General features: G+C 41.0%; 2 protein-coding genes across 4 annotated transcripts in view; one reads left to right on the top strand and one right to left on the bottom strand.

Moving 5' to 3' along the window:
- Positions 1–3709: 3709 nt before the first annotated feature.
- Positions 3710–11119, top strand: nkx1.2lb (NK1 transcription factor related 2-like,b). Its single transcript, XM_041903531.1, has 2 exons — positions 3710–4458; positions 7250–11119. Exons 1-2 carry the CDS (start codon positions 4017–4019, stop codon positions 7963–7965), a joined length of 1158 nt encoding a protein of 385 aa, XP_041759465.1. The 5' UTR covers positions 3710–4016; the 3' UTR covers positions 7966–11119.
- uvssa (UV-stimulated scaffold protein A) overlaps positions 10675–16391 on the bottom strand; it is a 27527-nt gene continuing 21810 nt past the window's right edge. For all 3 annotated transcript variants that reach the window (XM_041903519.2, XM_041903502.2, XM_041903511.2), the window contains exons 12-14: positions 14597–14708; positions 11976–12165; positions 10675–11599 (exon numbers count right to left, since the gene is read on the bottom strand). In XM_041903519.2, the coding sequence (XP_041759453.1) occupies positions 11506–11599; positions 11976–12165; positions 14597–14708 (396 nt within the window). In that variant the 3' untranslated portion in view covers positions 10675–11505. The remainder of the gene's footprint in view (positions 11600–11975; positions 12166–14596; positions 14709–16391) is intronic.

Raw genomic sequence — 16391 nt, 5'->3', positions numbered from 1 at the left:
AAATACTGCTCATATAACAGTCTTAGCATATGGATTCTGTGTATTCTATCATTATGTGGAGTCTCTAACCGCTTGAATGCTGCTTATTGTAACAGTGGGTGAGTCAAATAGCATACGGGAGACTGGGGATGGTTATACCACTTTTTGCATTTTTGTCGATTTCTCCGAGATCTTTGAGCTACTACATTCAATATGTGATAGGAACAACTTCCATCTGTCTGCTACATATTGGTATAGGTATCATCTCTCTAAATCAAACAGACAAGGTGTGACTGTCTCAGATACAAGGAGTGAAATGTTACAATTTTCCCCACCTCCATGGTCAGTGGTAACAGGACTTGGGGTAAAATGTAACATTTTGAAAAAATGCATAAATCAGGACATGCAATGAAATATTGAAAGCCTTTATTGAGAACATGAGAACAACATTGCAATTTTTCATATTTTGTGTGGCAGAAATAATAAAATTATAATACAAATCATAAAATGTGTATTATTTTGACGCTCCATTAAATGGTCCCTTCTCAACTAAACAACAACATCTGCCAACTAAACAACAACATCTGAACTAAACGTGTGTATGTGAGTGCGTGTGTGCGTGTGTGTGTGTGAGTGAGTGAGTGAGTGAGTGAGTGAGTGAGTGAGTGAGTGAGTGAGTGAGTGAGTGAATGTTGGACATGTTCACTCAGAGTCACAGTTGTGACAGTGGTATGGTAGTGCTGGGGTACAGGTATGGTGGGCCCATCATTTGCATTCCCAGCACTGCACCCAGACCTCCTTAGGCTTGTTACAACTAACCCTGACCCTTGCAGCCATTAGCTAGCTTCAATTTTAGCTACATGTTAAACTTTAACATTGCTAACTTACATAAAATATATCTACACACACTGGTTATAAACCTGATATAAGTTTGGTGAATCTAACTACAAAGCAGGTGATGCCATCACAAAAACACATTTGGTTCAAATAAATACTTTCTTACCTCCAAATCAGATCAAATCTGCAGGGTCTTGCTTCTTCATGAAGGTTGAGGACAGGTTGTACTCCTGAGTGGCGCAGTGGTCTAAGGCACTGCATCGCAGTGCTAACTGTGCCACTAGAGATCCTGGTTCGAATCCAGGCTCTGTCGCAGCCGGCCGCGACCGGGAGACTCATGGGCGGCACACAATTGGCCCAGCGTCGTCCAGGGTAGGGGAGGGAATGGCCGGCAGGGATGTAGCTCAGTTGATAGAGCATGGCATTTGCAACGCCAGAGTTGTGGGTTCGATTCCCACGGGGGGCCAGTATAAAAAAAAAGATGTATTCACTAACTGTAAGTCGCTCTGGATAAGAGCGTCTGCTAAATGACTAAAATGTAAACTGAGCATGTGCAGAGTGAGTCACATGATTCTAGGTTGTTACTGATTGGTGATATTGAGAGTGTTACAACCATCCCCAGTCTCCCCTATTTTTATAATCAAATGTAAATTGATGTTCCTTACACAAAAAAACAGATCCTGACCTGGACCTGAACACTTCCATAGACGGAAGAGCCCAGGCAGAGCCTGGTGCATGACCCTATTATTAATTCAGCTGTTGTTGTACCATTGCAGCGGTTGGGGGTGTCTGTGGAAGGACCATACTGGTTTTTCACGTTGACAGATGACTCATTTTGCTGTTGAAGAGAGAGTCTGTTTTCGTGAGATTGAATTTGGGTGATTAACGCGCGGATAATTGACAGGTAACTGTCGGTAATTCACGCGAAGTAATGGGCCCTTCCTTCTTCGAAAGTTCAGTGGCTGAACGGAGGCGCGAGCCTGCAGTAGGCTATATGAGCTCGCGGGGTGTTGCAAAAGGGAGCTCTTGAAAGACACTATTTACATGCAAATTATCGAGCGTTATACATCTACATTTGGAGAATGGACACTGAGGCACATGGAAATTGTAATTATGGCACCACCTCCCCTCAATCTGTTCGACGGGACAACAGGACCCGCGGATGCTGCAATATAATTAATTGTGTAGGTTCAAGAGGTTGGAACACAGGGAAATATTAATGCGTATCACAGGCCTACATGGCACTATGAAAATAGCCTAGGTTTTCTGTTATAGGATAAAATCAACGACAAAACATTCAAGTAAAAACAAATATTTTATAAATTGTTAGATATCAGTGGTGTCTGGTGTGCCACTGGCGAAAATAATCTGGGCTAACTCGAGGTGACAGCATTGTGGCGGCAGCAGTTTAGATGAAACAGGGAATAAGAGCTGTCAAATAGGTCTATATGATGATGAGGATGATTCTGCTTAATCATTATTAAGCTATCGTTGTTTATTATTTTGTTATCATCAACCTCATTATTAGAAAATCTGTTCAAAGAGATATCAGGGAGAAACGTTTTTTTGTATGCTGCGTGTTTAGGCTAAACAGGCCTATCGTCAGACTTTTTGTATTAATTTTTTATACAATAACTGTAGACTATCACTTCTCCTATATTTATCCAATATAGTCCTATATACGGCAATTGTGAGCATATTTTGCCATATAAACTTCGAAAACATAATGAAACGTCAAAGAAAGTCTATTCAAACCACTATTAGGACACAGCATAGATCAGATGAAAGAACATCTAATAGCTGTTCAATTACAGCTTGGCCGTCATACCCTGCTCTGGAGTCTGCAGCAGCAGCAGTCAGTCTCCATAGCAGCGGAGTGGAGGGCAGGGCTGGGTCCCAGCCAGCTCCCCTGGGCTTGCCCTTTTGATAGGATAATCATGTTCATCCCTACCAAAATTACAGCTGATTGTTTTACCCATTATTTTCCACAACTTTTAATTTCTACTTTCCAAAGGATCATTGCCCGCGGTAATTGCAAAGAAACTGACCTTGTATGTGTCATCAGCCCCCAGACGAGGGAAATCCAATTTTGTTAGCCTTGGCACACTTCTTTTGTTTTTTTCTCTTTAAAATAAAGTCTGTCATAATATAGGCTACTGTTTTAAGGAGTGCATTAAATGAAAGTAAATGGAATATTAAGTTCAAGATAAGAATAAACACATAGTGTTTTAAATCAAAATCCAATTATTTGGTCTAGGCCTATTATTGTTCTGGCATAATAATGGCATCTCAGATTAGAAATCAATATTTCACTGAAAGGGCTATTACTGAGTTTATTCAATGCATAATTGAGTTTTGGAAAGTGCACTTTAATTTGCATTAAAGATAACGAATCTTTCTCATCTGAACTTTCTCATCTAACAATAATCCCCTAATAACAATAAGCCTAATAATAATAATAATAATAATAATAATAGCCTTCCCTAGACTTTGATATTTTTTTTACCGATTTTACATTGAAAACCTTAACTTGCATTTGATCACTGAATACTGAGGAAAAGTTAGATCATGGCCTTATGATCTTGGAAATAAAACAATCAATGTCACAACCTCAAAGTGGCCAATATAGGCGAGGAGGAAGTAAAAATATTCATATTTAGAGCCTTTCCATGCAGTTCAGGAGTTCAGTTGAAATAGAGTACATCAGGAACCGTATCATCCCTCACTCTATGTGCTCCACTGTTACCCCTCACGCGCGAAGACGGAGATAATAGGCTATTAGAGGCATGGGATTCATTTGTAGCCAATTACAACCCACAGTTGAATATGAATGCATAAATAAGGCGTAGCTTGTGTCTAAATTTTGGCGACGACTAAACGAGGGTGGGAGGGAGAGCGAGGTGTGCGTGGATGACATAAACGTTGGAGGGTCCTGAGGGGATGGTTCAAACCCTAAAAAGGAGTTGAGCAAGGGAGACCAACATCCAACAGTGAACCATCACCTCCTGGTTGTCAGCCGTGTGTAACAAAGACCAGAGCAGTGCAGCCGTAGAGGGGTTCTGGCAACGCAAGCTGTGCAGGAATACTGCTCCAGACATTATAGCCTACTTTTCTCAAATTGCATGGGCTATTATGTCTTCTTCGGTTGTAAGAGAATCTTAAATTGACTGTCTTGGTGCTAAAGCTCTGATAGGGAAATCATGAACAGGGAAAAGGTTCAGGTGGGAGACGTCTCAGTCGCTGCTCCGCCGGCGTCCGGTGTGACTGCCCAAACAGCTGTGATCGTCGTGGCCGCTCCGGAAAGCATGGACAATCACGGCGAGAAGCGGCTCGCTGCCAACGCACTGTCGGTGTTTTCCTGCCCCGGGGGTAGAGACATACTGCAAGCGGACAGTCGAAACAACTCTCCACTTCAAGAACCGGCTCCAGTAGCAATGCCAATGCTTCACCGGACCACTTCATTTTCGGTTTTGGACATTTTGGACCCAAATAAGTTTACGAGCAAAAAGCCTAATCCTAACCGAACAGGCAGCGAATTCGCCTTCGGGACAGAGAACCGTGGAGGTGATGACTCGAATCATGATGTAGAGCAGAAGTCTTATGCAGACGACTATGACACATGTAAAAAATCTACAGGACTAAGTAAGTTTATTTTTTTATCTTTCGTTTTTTGTATATTTTGTTTTCTAACAGTGTTGTTGTTATGCTGTAGGCCTATGCATATCTCTGAAAAATCAGATTTGAAATAGACATCTAAGGTAGACTACATTTGGTTCTTGTTGGCTACATAGATGTCTTAGGAAGTTGCTCAATTAGCCTACTGACATATGTGACATTCTTGTAAAAACCATGTCAAGCCTATTTGTGTCGATCATAACGAGACAGAGAACTTGATGAGTGTTTGCCTTATAGACTAGCACTAGCCTATGTCTTAGAAGCTAGAGGGACCGGCAAATTGTTTTAGATCCAGGAGTCCCAAAGTTTGTATTTTTCACATCTAACTTTGTATTCTATATTCTGGAACGTTTTTTTCCGCTCAAATAAGTTTTGACTCAGAAATAAATATGATAATATCTGAGGTTAGGTTACAGGATATGTAATATTCCATCCATGCACCCAGTCCCTTAGGCTACCCCAGAGAAAAAAATGCTTGTAATATCTAAAGAAAAAACAATTAAAACCCTTCGATTACGTTTAATTAAAGGTGCTTTGCGAGGTTAAAGATGCAGCAGGATAATGGCGAAAATCGCCCCAGAGTGGCATGCAGAACGCGGCTAGGTCGATATCCTATTATCGAATTGAGTATATCTCTTTCAGGCAGCTTGCCTGACTCCTTCAACAACTAAATTATAGGGTCAAAATTCGGATAATTACACGATTAAAACCTATTATACTTATTAGGGTAGATATTGATCCCAGAAAAAAGACACTCGATTAAGATTGTCTCTGCTGCTATAAGATAAACACATCACCCCCACTGTCATTTTTTCAACGAAATAAAGGGAACAATTATTTCATTAATTAGATACGCCTACATTGATCTCCGTAACCACTTTAATGGCTACGCATTTAAATATAACCTAACCTAGTCAAAGGAGAGGACACTACGGTTATCATGTTGTCGGGGTGATTAGTTATGGACTACCTGGTTAAAAAATAGACAAACTTAACAAACCAACAGACAAAAAAAAACATTGTTCTTAATATTATATAAAAATAGTTGAACATGAAGACATGATGTGGATTAGTGAGATATTGTTTATGCTGCCAATATAAACATTAAAACCCTTTTCAAAAGCCAACCGTAGACGATCACATGAACAGGCTTTAGTAAATTGACAAAATTGTGTCAACAAAGAATGCTGAAGATGCGCAGGCCTTGACGGGAAAATGAATCCCATGATATGTATGAGTATTGATTAAATAATTCAAAAGTAAATAATAATAATAATAATAAAAGTAAGTAGGCTAATGCAAATATTAGTTTTATTTTATGTTCATATTTTGCACTGTTTTGTTGTCATAAGATGGTGCTTGTGCGTAAAAGTGGCCTGCACTTGAATGTTGTGGGGTACTCCTGAAAATAATTGAGACTTTATTTATTTAACTTGCATCTCTTAAAATCGAACCAAACAAACCTTAAAGGTTTGACAAACCTTATTGAATAATTTAGGCCTAATGTAAATGACTTGATAGATTAAATACCATGCATCCTCGAGGTCTAAACGATCATTTCTTATTCAGCCATACTTGTAGACTATATGGCTGCGCTGTCATTGGAATGCACGCTCATGTAGGCTATATTTTCCTGAATTCGATCAAAATCGTTATATCCAGATGTCTATTTTTCAGACCCCAAAGCATCTATTTTTGCAGGCTTTATTGCGCTGTAGGAAGTAACGAATTGAGCCACCATATCTCACATTTCCTACATGTCATCATGATACTTAAAAGCTCTTTGTCGAGTTTATTCTGCTGATCTGTGCATTTGTATATTTGTATTTGTATAGGCCTATAAATTGTAACAATTGTTTGTTGAGTAATGTTTTGAATACCACTATGCAAACCCCGCCCTCACACAGGCGTGGGCATTTGTAGGCTAAAAATCCCATAGGCACCTGCATAAAAACAATTGCTTTGGCACATCTCTTGATGCTCTGATGAAGGCATAACTGCCGAAACGCATTAGCCTACAAAAATGTTATTCTGCCTTTTCCCAATGTTCTTGAATTTGGGATTTCATTTGAAGTCAATGTCACATATTTTTACCCAATAAATTACTGGGAGTTTATATATATATAGAGAGAGTGCGACTCTATTTGTATAGCTTACATATGGCAGAGCACCCAGCTAATAAAGCGAGGTAGCGCACCTGTTACCCACTCCACAATAACGTAAATGGATTTTGAAAATGTATTCAATGTTAGAATATTTAGCGTATATGGGCTACAAAATTATATTAAATATTTTCCAAAATGATTAGCCCTCCTCAAGTATTTTTCTTAAAGGTGTCTGAAAGTAGACCATATCAAAAGCTGTTTTCACTATTTCATTGTTAGCTTAACATACAATTGATAACATGAATTACGATGTTTGTGTCCTTTCCAAATTTTACGCAGCGTATTATTTAGGCCAACAGTAATACATCCTTACGCTATTGATACAGGATTAGGCTCGGTTACATAAATACACAGCGTGGAGATAAAACAACCTTTATCCTCACCTTCCTAAAAAGTGATTTATGGAGGTTAAAGGTTATCCATTAGCTGGCATTATTTTTCATCACTTCATATTTTCTTGAGCAAATCTTATGTTAATTAGGCTAGTCAATATAGTCTTTGTAAAGTTATTGAATATTGTCAGTCTAAATGACTTGGACTTAATGTGATTTTTTTTTTTTATGACTCAATGGCATGTATTTTTTTCTTTGCAGAGGAGGGGTTCATGTGTGCCTACAGATCCGACGAATGCGAGAATGATTTCAAAAGAGGCTCCCACTCTGACAGCGAGATGCAGGATGACGTGTGTAGTGAGGAGAGCAGCAGCGCCCTAACTGGAAACGCAGAGGGGGAACTTGGACACCATGATGACGACGACCAGGCGAGCAAGAGCCCAAGAAGTCCTGGCGAACAGCAAACTCAACAGTCAGGGTCGAATGGACAAAGTAATCAAGGAAAGCCGAAGAGAAAGCGCTCTGGCTCCGATTCAAAGTCGGGTAAGCCCCGAAGGGCAAGGACAGCATTCACTTACGAACAACTTGTTGCACTGGAGAACAAATTCAAGTCCACCCGATACCTCTCCGTGTGTGAGAGGCTCAATTTGGCACTGTCACTCAGTTTGACTGAAACCCAAGTCAAAATCTGGTTCCAGAACCGACGGACCAAGTGGAAGAAACAAAACCCTGGCGCAGACACCAGCGCCCCGACAGGCGGGGGCCAGAACGGCAATGGACTAGGGAGCCTGAGTCCACTCAGCCAGTCTCCTCCCATGAGCCATCTGTCAATGCACACGGGCTACCCAGGTCACGGACCAGGCGGGCTAGTCTGCACCACCCAATTACCCTTTCTGCCAAGTCATGCGGTACTGTCACCTTTCATGTTAGGATCTCAGACTTACGGAGCACCTGCGTTTTACACTTCCCACCTGTAAAGATATGGAGATACGTATAGGTTTTTGCGCCCAAACATCATGTTTTCGGAGGCGTCTAAAATGCACCGATATTATCAAAATAATTGACTCCAATGAGGTATGAATTTAATAACCATATTACACGTATGGTATTAGAGAACTAAAGACATGCCCTTAACTAAAGACTTCTAAAATGCACTTGCTGTATATGTGAAGAACTCAGAACATTTCATGTTGTTTCGTCAAGGACAAGTGCTCGAAGAAAATCTACCTTTACCAAGGAAATAAGATTTTGTTGTATTTGACTTTTGTTTTCATTTTGATAGAATGTGAATACTCGGGGTCAAAATGTACATACAGATGTTGACAAATATATGTCTAGCTTCTAATTTCGAATGCAGTTAATAAATATTAGAGTTGAAAAAAATAGGCCTACATGACGCATATCAATATCGTTCATTTACATCTGGACATATTGTAATTACTGTGTAACTAAACTGTGAAAGTTAAATATGATTGTTTTCATATAAGTTTTCCCTATTAATTTATTATATAGGCCTATAGTTAATCTACCTGAGAATATTTGTCTCTAATGAATGCTCATTTCATCTGGATTCGTCTTTTATAGTCTAAGACAAAGTAAAACAATAAAACAATAGGTTATCATTTACTAACGAATAAGCTACTTTAATATGAATATTAAATAAATAATATCTTCTTTCTTATCAGTCAAATTATTATTTTTTCCTTTACACCAAATTAAAGGACATTTTGGAACTGAATATAGCGTCTTTTCACCCTTCTTTAATGAAATGGTTAACTCCAGTTATTATTTTTTTGCCACCCGATGTTATTAGGCCATATGTTGTATTTTCTTCCAACAAAAAAAACATAACTTTAAAACTATAACTTTATAACACTCTTGCGCGGAAAAAATATAGGAGATTTTGAAAAATACATAGCCCATATGCCTATTGCTGGATCCGTCATGGCTCATTTCTATAGCCTAACTTTTATTAATTGAATTAACTTACCCCAAAATAGTATGTTATTGGCTATTGCACCCGTTGCATATGCCTATGGTGTTTAGGTCTACAATTGTATTCAGCATGTATCTTCTTGGATTTACTGATTTGGGGAATTATTAATAAGACATTTGACAACGGCTCCCTGAATCGATTATTGATGAGGAAAAACAATCATTGGTAATTTAAACACCAACTTGTTTCACAACATTATAGGCTGCAGACTGTCTTCTCAGACATGCCCTTTCTAAGAGGGGTTTTGACTTTAAAACTAATAAGAGAAACCATGTTTCATTGTGGAAGAACTGTATGCCAAATTCCCGATAGCCTAATGTGCTTGTGCGTAAAACATAATGTAGGCTATGGAATATTTGAAGGAGTTAATTATTAGATGCCTAACAAAATACATTGTGTTTCAGCAACTTTTTCAAATGTTTTTGCCGTCTGTGATAAGGAGGTGCATTTGAATAGGCCTAGGGCTACTTTAAAAGTGCAAAAACTATCCAGTCAATTGTGCAAGTTTTGCGCGATCGATGCAAGTTATAAGTCTATTCTACAATATTTGAAAGTATAGTTTTATTGAATTTGTGAGGATACAGCATTTATTTATATTATTTTAGACCTGATTACTACTTCGCTTCGGATAGGAATAGTCTGTGGTCTGTCCCTAACCGATTCTCCAAAATGGTGATGAAATGGCACATGCCAGCAATGATGGAACATGCTCCTGGAATCATTCTAGAATTTCACATGCAGGTATGGCCAAACGTAAAAGCATGATACGACGTAGCCTGGTATAGCCTTTGTAGATAGTCTAAAACAAATGTAAAGATGGCGGCATTATTTAGTGCATGGGGTGCATTGAAATTGGGCCGCACATACCCGACCGTTGCAGAAAGTAGCATAGCCAAATGGAGGGTATTTATTTGTTCTGCCAGCTGTTTTCATCAAGTCCGAGTCTTGGAGCATTATGTTGGACAAAAAAGGTTATGTAAATATTATATTCGACACGTTTTGCAGTCAAATCATTAAATTAATTTGGATTTCCCATTGCAGTGGACTCCGCACTGCGCGACATTTGTGCCAAAAAAATTATTACTTTCGTTTGAATGGTCTCATAGGCAATAGTGTAATTATTATGTTAAATAATATTAACGACAGGATATTGATATCAGTTATTTTATGTAATAATAACATGACAATTAGCATAGATATACCTACTAGTGAACGTAGACATAAGCTAAACAAAACATCTAAAAGAGTAAAACAATATCTATGAATTTGTAGGTTATTATTATGATTATTTTACCAGGAAATTCTTGTTTTGAAATGCATGACTCAAGCAGACACTCGCTCGGTCATTAAAAATATGACATTCCAGCCGCATGTTGAATCCCTGGGTAACTTTCCAGTGATGTAGGGAGCTAGAAGGGGATTCTTATTTTTAACATTTTTATAAAGTAGATTTTCAGATGTTATGTAAACAATAATGCAAGCAAATTCGCTGTGACAAGCCCAAATAGAAAAAAAAGGCTCAAGTTGGGGCTCATCAAATAATACTTCAGCAGCTGGCACAGTGGACTGAATGAGGTAAACCTTTATCCCGGGTTTGTAAAATACGGTTTCAATATTAAAGAACCATAGCTTATGTGCAACCAATCAGCTTAATGTGCTCCCAATGACTAGTAGACAGTACCCTGACCAATCAAAGCTCAACATTCACTTTTTAATGTCTCCCACCTGCCCAATTGCTGCCTGCCTGAACCAAAATAGCCCAACAACAGAGCCTGAAGATATCCCTCCTTGCAATCAACATTCACTAATCCAACACAAGAACATTCACTATCATCAACATACTACTACTACATATCAGAGAAAAAATATTATAAGCAAATATATAAGATATTATGTGAGGTGAATAGGCTGTCTTTCTCTCTCACTCCAGAGAGGGCTGATGCAGAGCAGCTATTGGCAACCTATAGAAGTTTCTATAAGCCCCTACAGTGCTTTCAAACTCAGACACAGGACTGTATGGGAGTCAAGAGCAACATTGGTTAAAAGCTGCCTGTCATCCACAACGGTTTCAATTTCGGTTACCACTTCCACATAATAGCATTGATACATTAAGCACTCAATGGTTGTGATAATTAGAAAAGAGATATTGGAAAAATAGTTACAGTGCAAAAAGCTGTAAAAAGAGTTCTGAGAGTTCTGCCATTGAAAATTACAAGGGTAGACTACATTAAGTGTAAATAGCTAACTGGTGACAAAGATTGCCACTGCATTTTCCCTTATGTTACACATAAATCAACAAATAACATTATTTGACAAATTATTTCATAAAAACATATAAAAACATTTTTTGTTCTTTTACAAAATAGAAAGCATAAATGTGAGGTAATTCAACATTATCTTGTTACATGGAAATGAGATGTGCGTGTGAATGTAGTAGACATTTCCATAGTCATTTCTACCAGTACATGTAGATGAGGATTATATTTCTGCCACAAAATCCACTGGCCTCCTCAACTTCCTGTTAATTCAGTGCATAATTAAATTGGTTTGCAAACTTTGCGTGTTTCAATTTGTCCATTTTATTCATGACATCTGTCACTCGCCTCATGGAGCTCCTGAAAAAGAAAGTAGGAAAGGTTTAGAATGACTGGTGTTTAATAATGGATACGTCCTATCATGAACACCAGTTATCCTACAGTAAGTGTTAAGGTGAGTTTTGAATAATCATTAATCCTCTCAAATGCACATGGGAATTTGAAACTATACAGTACATGAACAAGTAAAGAGTTACGCATGGGACGATGAAGCCAAGTGCAACAAGGTTACAGTACATATTTTTAAATAATACATCTATCATGACATCTATTAAACACCCACCGTCTAGTGAGTGTAAGGTCATCATGCATCCATTGTGTTGGGGATGACTTGTGATGTGGGGTACTACTTGATCTGTGTTAAAGACACGAGACAGACACTTGTTGCAGTACTTACGGGTTGAAAACCTTCCTCTCTAGTCTGGAGCGTGAAGTGTTGACACTCTTCTTCAGATCACTGAGGTTGGGGTACTTCTTCTTCTTGCCCTTCCCCTTGCATTTCTTGCCCTTCCCAAAGGTTTTGGAGGACCCCAGGTCCTCCCCAGTGGCAAGCTCTATGTCCCTCATCAACTCAGGGTCCCGCCAGTCTAAACAATCAAAGAAAGGAGCATTACCAGACCTAAACATGGTGTGTAGTCTGCAGACGGTAGACACTCAGACCTAAACATTACATGAACATCCATTTACTGCAACACTTGGATGGACCGGAAGACGAGCATGTCCAAACATTGAAATACAGGACACATTGAAAAGACAACCAAATAGAAATACTGGATTCTGGTTTTAAATAAAGGTCAATGTTAAAATGCCTCCTACAGACAACACAGTGTTGAAGACCTGATGAGGCTCTAAGAGGCTGCGTCAGAGACATGCTGCCAGCCCAGGGCCCAAACAGACACTATGTGTTCCAAGGTCCTACAGGAGGATGGTGATGGTTTGAGGGATTAATCATGGCTGTGATGGTCCACTCCAAAGCTACGTCTGACCTTGATGGAATAGGTTAACTGCACCATCAACTCAGCCTCATAACGACAACAAACGAGAAAATAATTGAAAAAATGTTTGGTATTTTGCCCCCCCGCGTTAGGGCTCACCTCAATCACCCCTGAGAGCGACATGTGAGAGCCTGTAAAAAAGGGGCACCAATTTTAGTTACAAATTAATTGTGTGGTGGGGGGGGTGTTCGTCTCCCCTGGGAAGGGATGGTGAAAGCCCCCTATTACATGAGCCCTGTGATCCCTCTGTGGTTAAGTCCTGCCTTTTGTGTGCTTTCATTCCCATCCCCAGGATGGGAGAAGGAGAACCCTTATTAAGTTAAGCTGTCTGAAGCCCCTGCAGCAGGGGCCTTTTCTCTGTCAACAGCCTCGCATCCACTCCAGCTGTGGTCGTCCACCCACCACAGACACTCCATACGCACACACACACACCACCACACAGGCAGTTGGGAGCCTGGACTGACACTCCACACAGACAGAGCCTCGGGAGTAGCCCTGGCCTGGACCTACAGACGGTTGAGGTACCCTGCGCTTACGCTACCGTAATCACACAAAAAACATACACTGTTTGAGACTGTGCTTTTTGAACGACTTCGCTGATGTAAATGTAATTTCAAGGGGATAACCTAGTGGTTTTAGAGTGGGGAAATAGCTGCTATAATAACTGTGTTGAAATAACTCCTCAATACAAGCCTGGAGTATCATTAATCAAATATTCTGGCTAACTATATTGCTAAATTCAGTGTGAGCCATCGTGAGCCACATGGCAAATTAACTAATTGTCATGACTATAATTGGGAACTCTAATTAAAATCTACTTATACCTTAATGTGCAAAGACTGATCATGAACCGTAACTGTTTCTCTCAGACATCTTCAACATGCAATTGTAACAGCGTTAACTTGATCATCTATCATAGCCTGGCCAAACCTATTTTGAGAGTATGGAATGGTTAGACAATGGAGTTAATATTAAGGATAGAATTGGCATCGAAAGATAAAAGTGCTGCAATGTCTACAAGCCAGGGTCTATCTCTGTTACTGCCTGACAACAGTCAGAGACCCTGACATCGGTTACTTCATATAGAATCTAAAACAACCTATGAGCGTGTGGAGCCACACTAAGAAACTATGAGGGCGTTAAGAGGAAAAATCAATAGTCCCCTATGAGAGTGAGTGGAGTGACCAGGCAGGCAGAGAGGATTGATGGACCTCTGCAGGTCCTTATAGAGCGGGTGGGCTGGTGGGTGGCCTGACGGGCCGGCTTGCTGCTGTACTGAGCTGAGCCACTGTGGCCATAGAGCCAAAGACATACTGTGTGGCAGTGTCTGGATGGGTCTACAGGGCTGACGGAGTGGGGGATCAATAGCGTAGTTAGTTACAAAAGATGCTATTTCACAAGCCAGTGGCCAGCGGCCGCCCGAGTCAGCTGGCCCCGATACCTGTTTGTTAACAAGTGACTGCAGGCAGAGAAAGCACATCCGACGCCCCGCTGGCAGCAGCCAACACACCCTTAATTGGCTTTTAGTGCAGCCTCCAGGAGAGAGAAAGAGAGAGCCCAGAGCCAGACACAGCAGCACAGCACATTATCAGGGGTATTGATGATGACTGTGATTCCATCAATTCATCTTTTCCTCATCCCCGTGCTGTGGTCCCCCTGGCTCCCTGACTCTGGTGCCGTCTTACTCCTGTCAATGTGTGATGGGATGGGAGTGATGGACAGTTCTGAGGGAGGCTGGGACTGGGAGTGATGGAGAGTTCTGAGGGAGGAGTCAGACGCAGGAAGTGCTTCCATTATCTCTCCTTCTTTACCACAGACTAGACCAGAGAGAGCTGCTACTGCACAGGGCAGATATTAGTAAGACCTTTATGAAAGGGAACCTATCAACACCATCAGATTTTTTTGCATATTGCTTAGTGCCATCTTACTGACCGCTGTGAGCTAGAGAATTATACAAAGGGTTTTTTCAGTTGTAGTTTTTTGGAATTGAAGTATCTAATAGGACCCATCCTATGTCCCTCACCAGGCTGGTTCTCTCTGCGTTTCCACTCCTCTTTCTCCAGCCGCACAGCGTCCTCTGGGTTGGTGGGTTTTCCCAGCTCGTCTCGTGGGATGATCAGCCCATGGAAAGGACACTATGGGAATCAGACAACATTCCTGGCCACATCAACAACAACGATCCTCTACACGTCACTTTCACTCTAATTCTGCCTAACTGCAAAGCTTCACTTACCTGTATGTGTAAAATTATTATTTGTAGAATATATACAAAAAAAAGAATATAATTTATATATACAATCGTGGTCAAAAGTTTTGAGAATGACACAAATACTAATTTTCACAAAGTCTGCTGCCTCAGTTTTGATGATGGAAATTTGCATATACTCCAGAATGTCATGAAGAGTGATCAGATGAATTGCAATTAATTGCAAAGTCCCTGTTTGCCATGAAAATGAACTTAATCCCCCCCAAAAAATTCCACTGCATTTCAGCCCTGCCACAAAAGGACCAGCTGCCATCATGTCAGTGATTCTCTTGTTAACACAGGTGAGAGTGTTGACGAGGACAAGGCTGGAGATCACTCTGTCATGCTGATTGAGTTAGAATAACAGACTGGAAGCTTTAAAAGTCAATACAGGACTAAGATTGAATCGTACTACACCGGCTCTGAGGCTCGTCGGATGTGGCAGGGCTTGAAAACTATTACAGACTACAAAGGGAAGCACAGCCGCGAGCTGCCCAGTGACACAAGACTTTCAGACGAGCTAAACCACTTCTATGCTCGCTTCGAGGCAAGCAACACTGAAGCATGCATGAGAGCACCAGCTGTTCCGGATGACTATGTGATCACGCTCTCCGTAGCCGATGTGAGTAAGACTTTTAAGCAGGTCAACATTCACAAGGCCGCAGGGCCAGACGGATTACCAGGACGTGTGCTCCGAGCATGTGCTGACCAACTGGCAAGTGTCTTCACTGACATTTTCAACATGTCCCTGACTGAGTCTGTAATACCAACATGTTTCAAGCAGACCACCATAGTCCCCGTGCCCAAGGTCACTAAGATAACCTGCCTAAATGACTACTGACCCGTAGCACTGACATGCTTTGAAAGGCTGGTCATGGCTCACATCAACACCATTATCCCAGAAACCCTAGACCCACTCCAATTTGCATACCGCCCCAACAGATCCACAGATGATGCAATCTCTATTGCACTCCACACTGCCCTTTCCCACCTGGACAAGAGGAACACCTACGTGAGAATGCTATACATTGACTACAGCTCAGCATTCAACACCATAGTGCCCTCAAAGCTCATCACTAAGCTAAGGATCCTGGGACTAAACACCTCCCTCTGCAACTGGATCCTGGACTTCCTGACGGGCCGCACCCAGGTGGTAAGGGTTGGTAACAACACATCTGCCACACTGATCCTCAACACAGGGGCCCCTCAGGGGTGCGTGCTCAGTCCCCTCCTGTACTCCCTGTTCACCCATGACTGCATGGCCAGGCACGACTCCAACACCATCATTAAGTTTGCCGACGACACAACAGTGGTAGGCCTGATCACCGACAACGATGAGACAGGCTATAGGGAGGAGGTCAGAGACCTGGCCGTGTGGTGCCAGGATAACAACCTCTCCCTCAACCTGACCAAGACAAAGGAGATGATTGTGGACTACAGGAAAAAAAAGAGGACTGAGCACATCCCCATTCTCATCGACGGGGCTGTAGTGGAACAGGTTGAGAGCTTCAAGTTCCTTGGTGTCCACATCACCAACAAACTATCATGGTCCAAACACACCAAGACAGTCGTG

Source organism: Coregonus clupeaformis, chromosome 2 (genome assembly GCF_020615455.1).
Source record: "Coregonus clupeaformis isolate EN_2021a chromosome 2, ASM2061545v1, whole genome shotgun sequence".
NCBI classification, from domain to species: Eukaryota; Metazoa; Chordata; class Actinopteri; order Salmoniformes; family Salmonidae; genus Coregonus; species Coregonus clupeaformis.
Note: the sequence above shows the minus strand (reverse complement) of the source record. Positions and strands in the feature narration are given on the sequence as shown.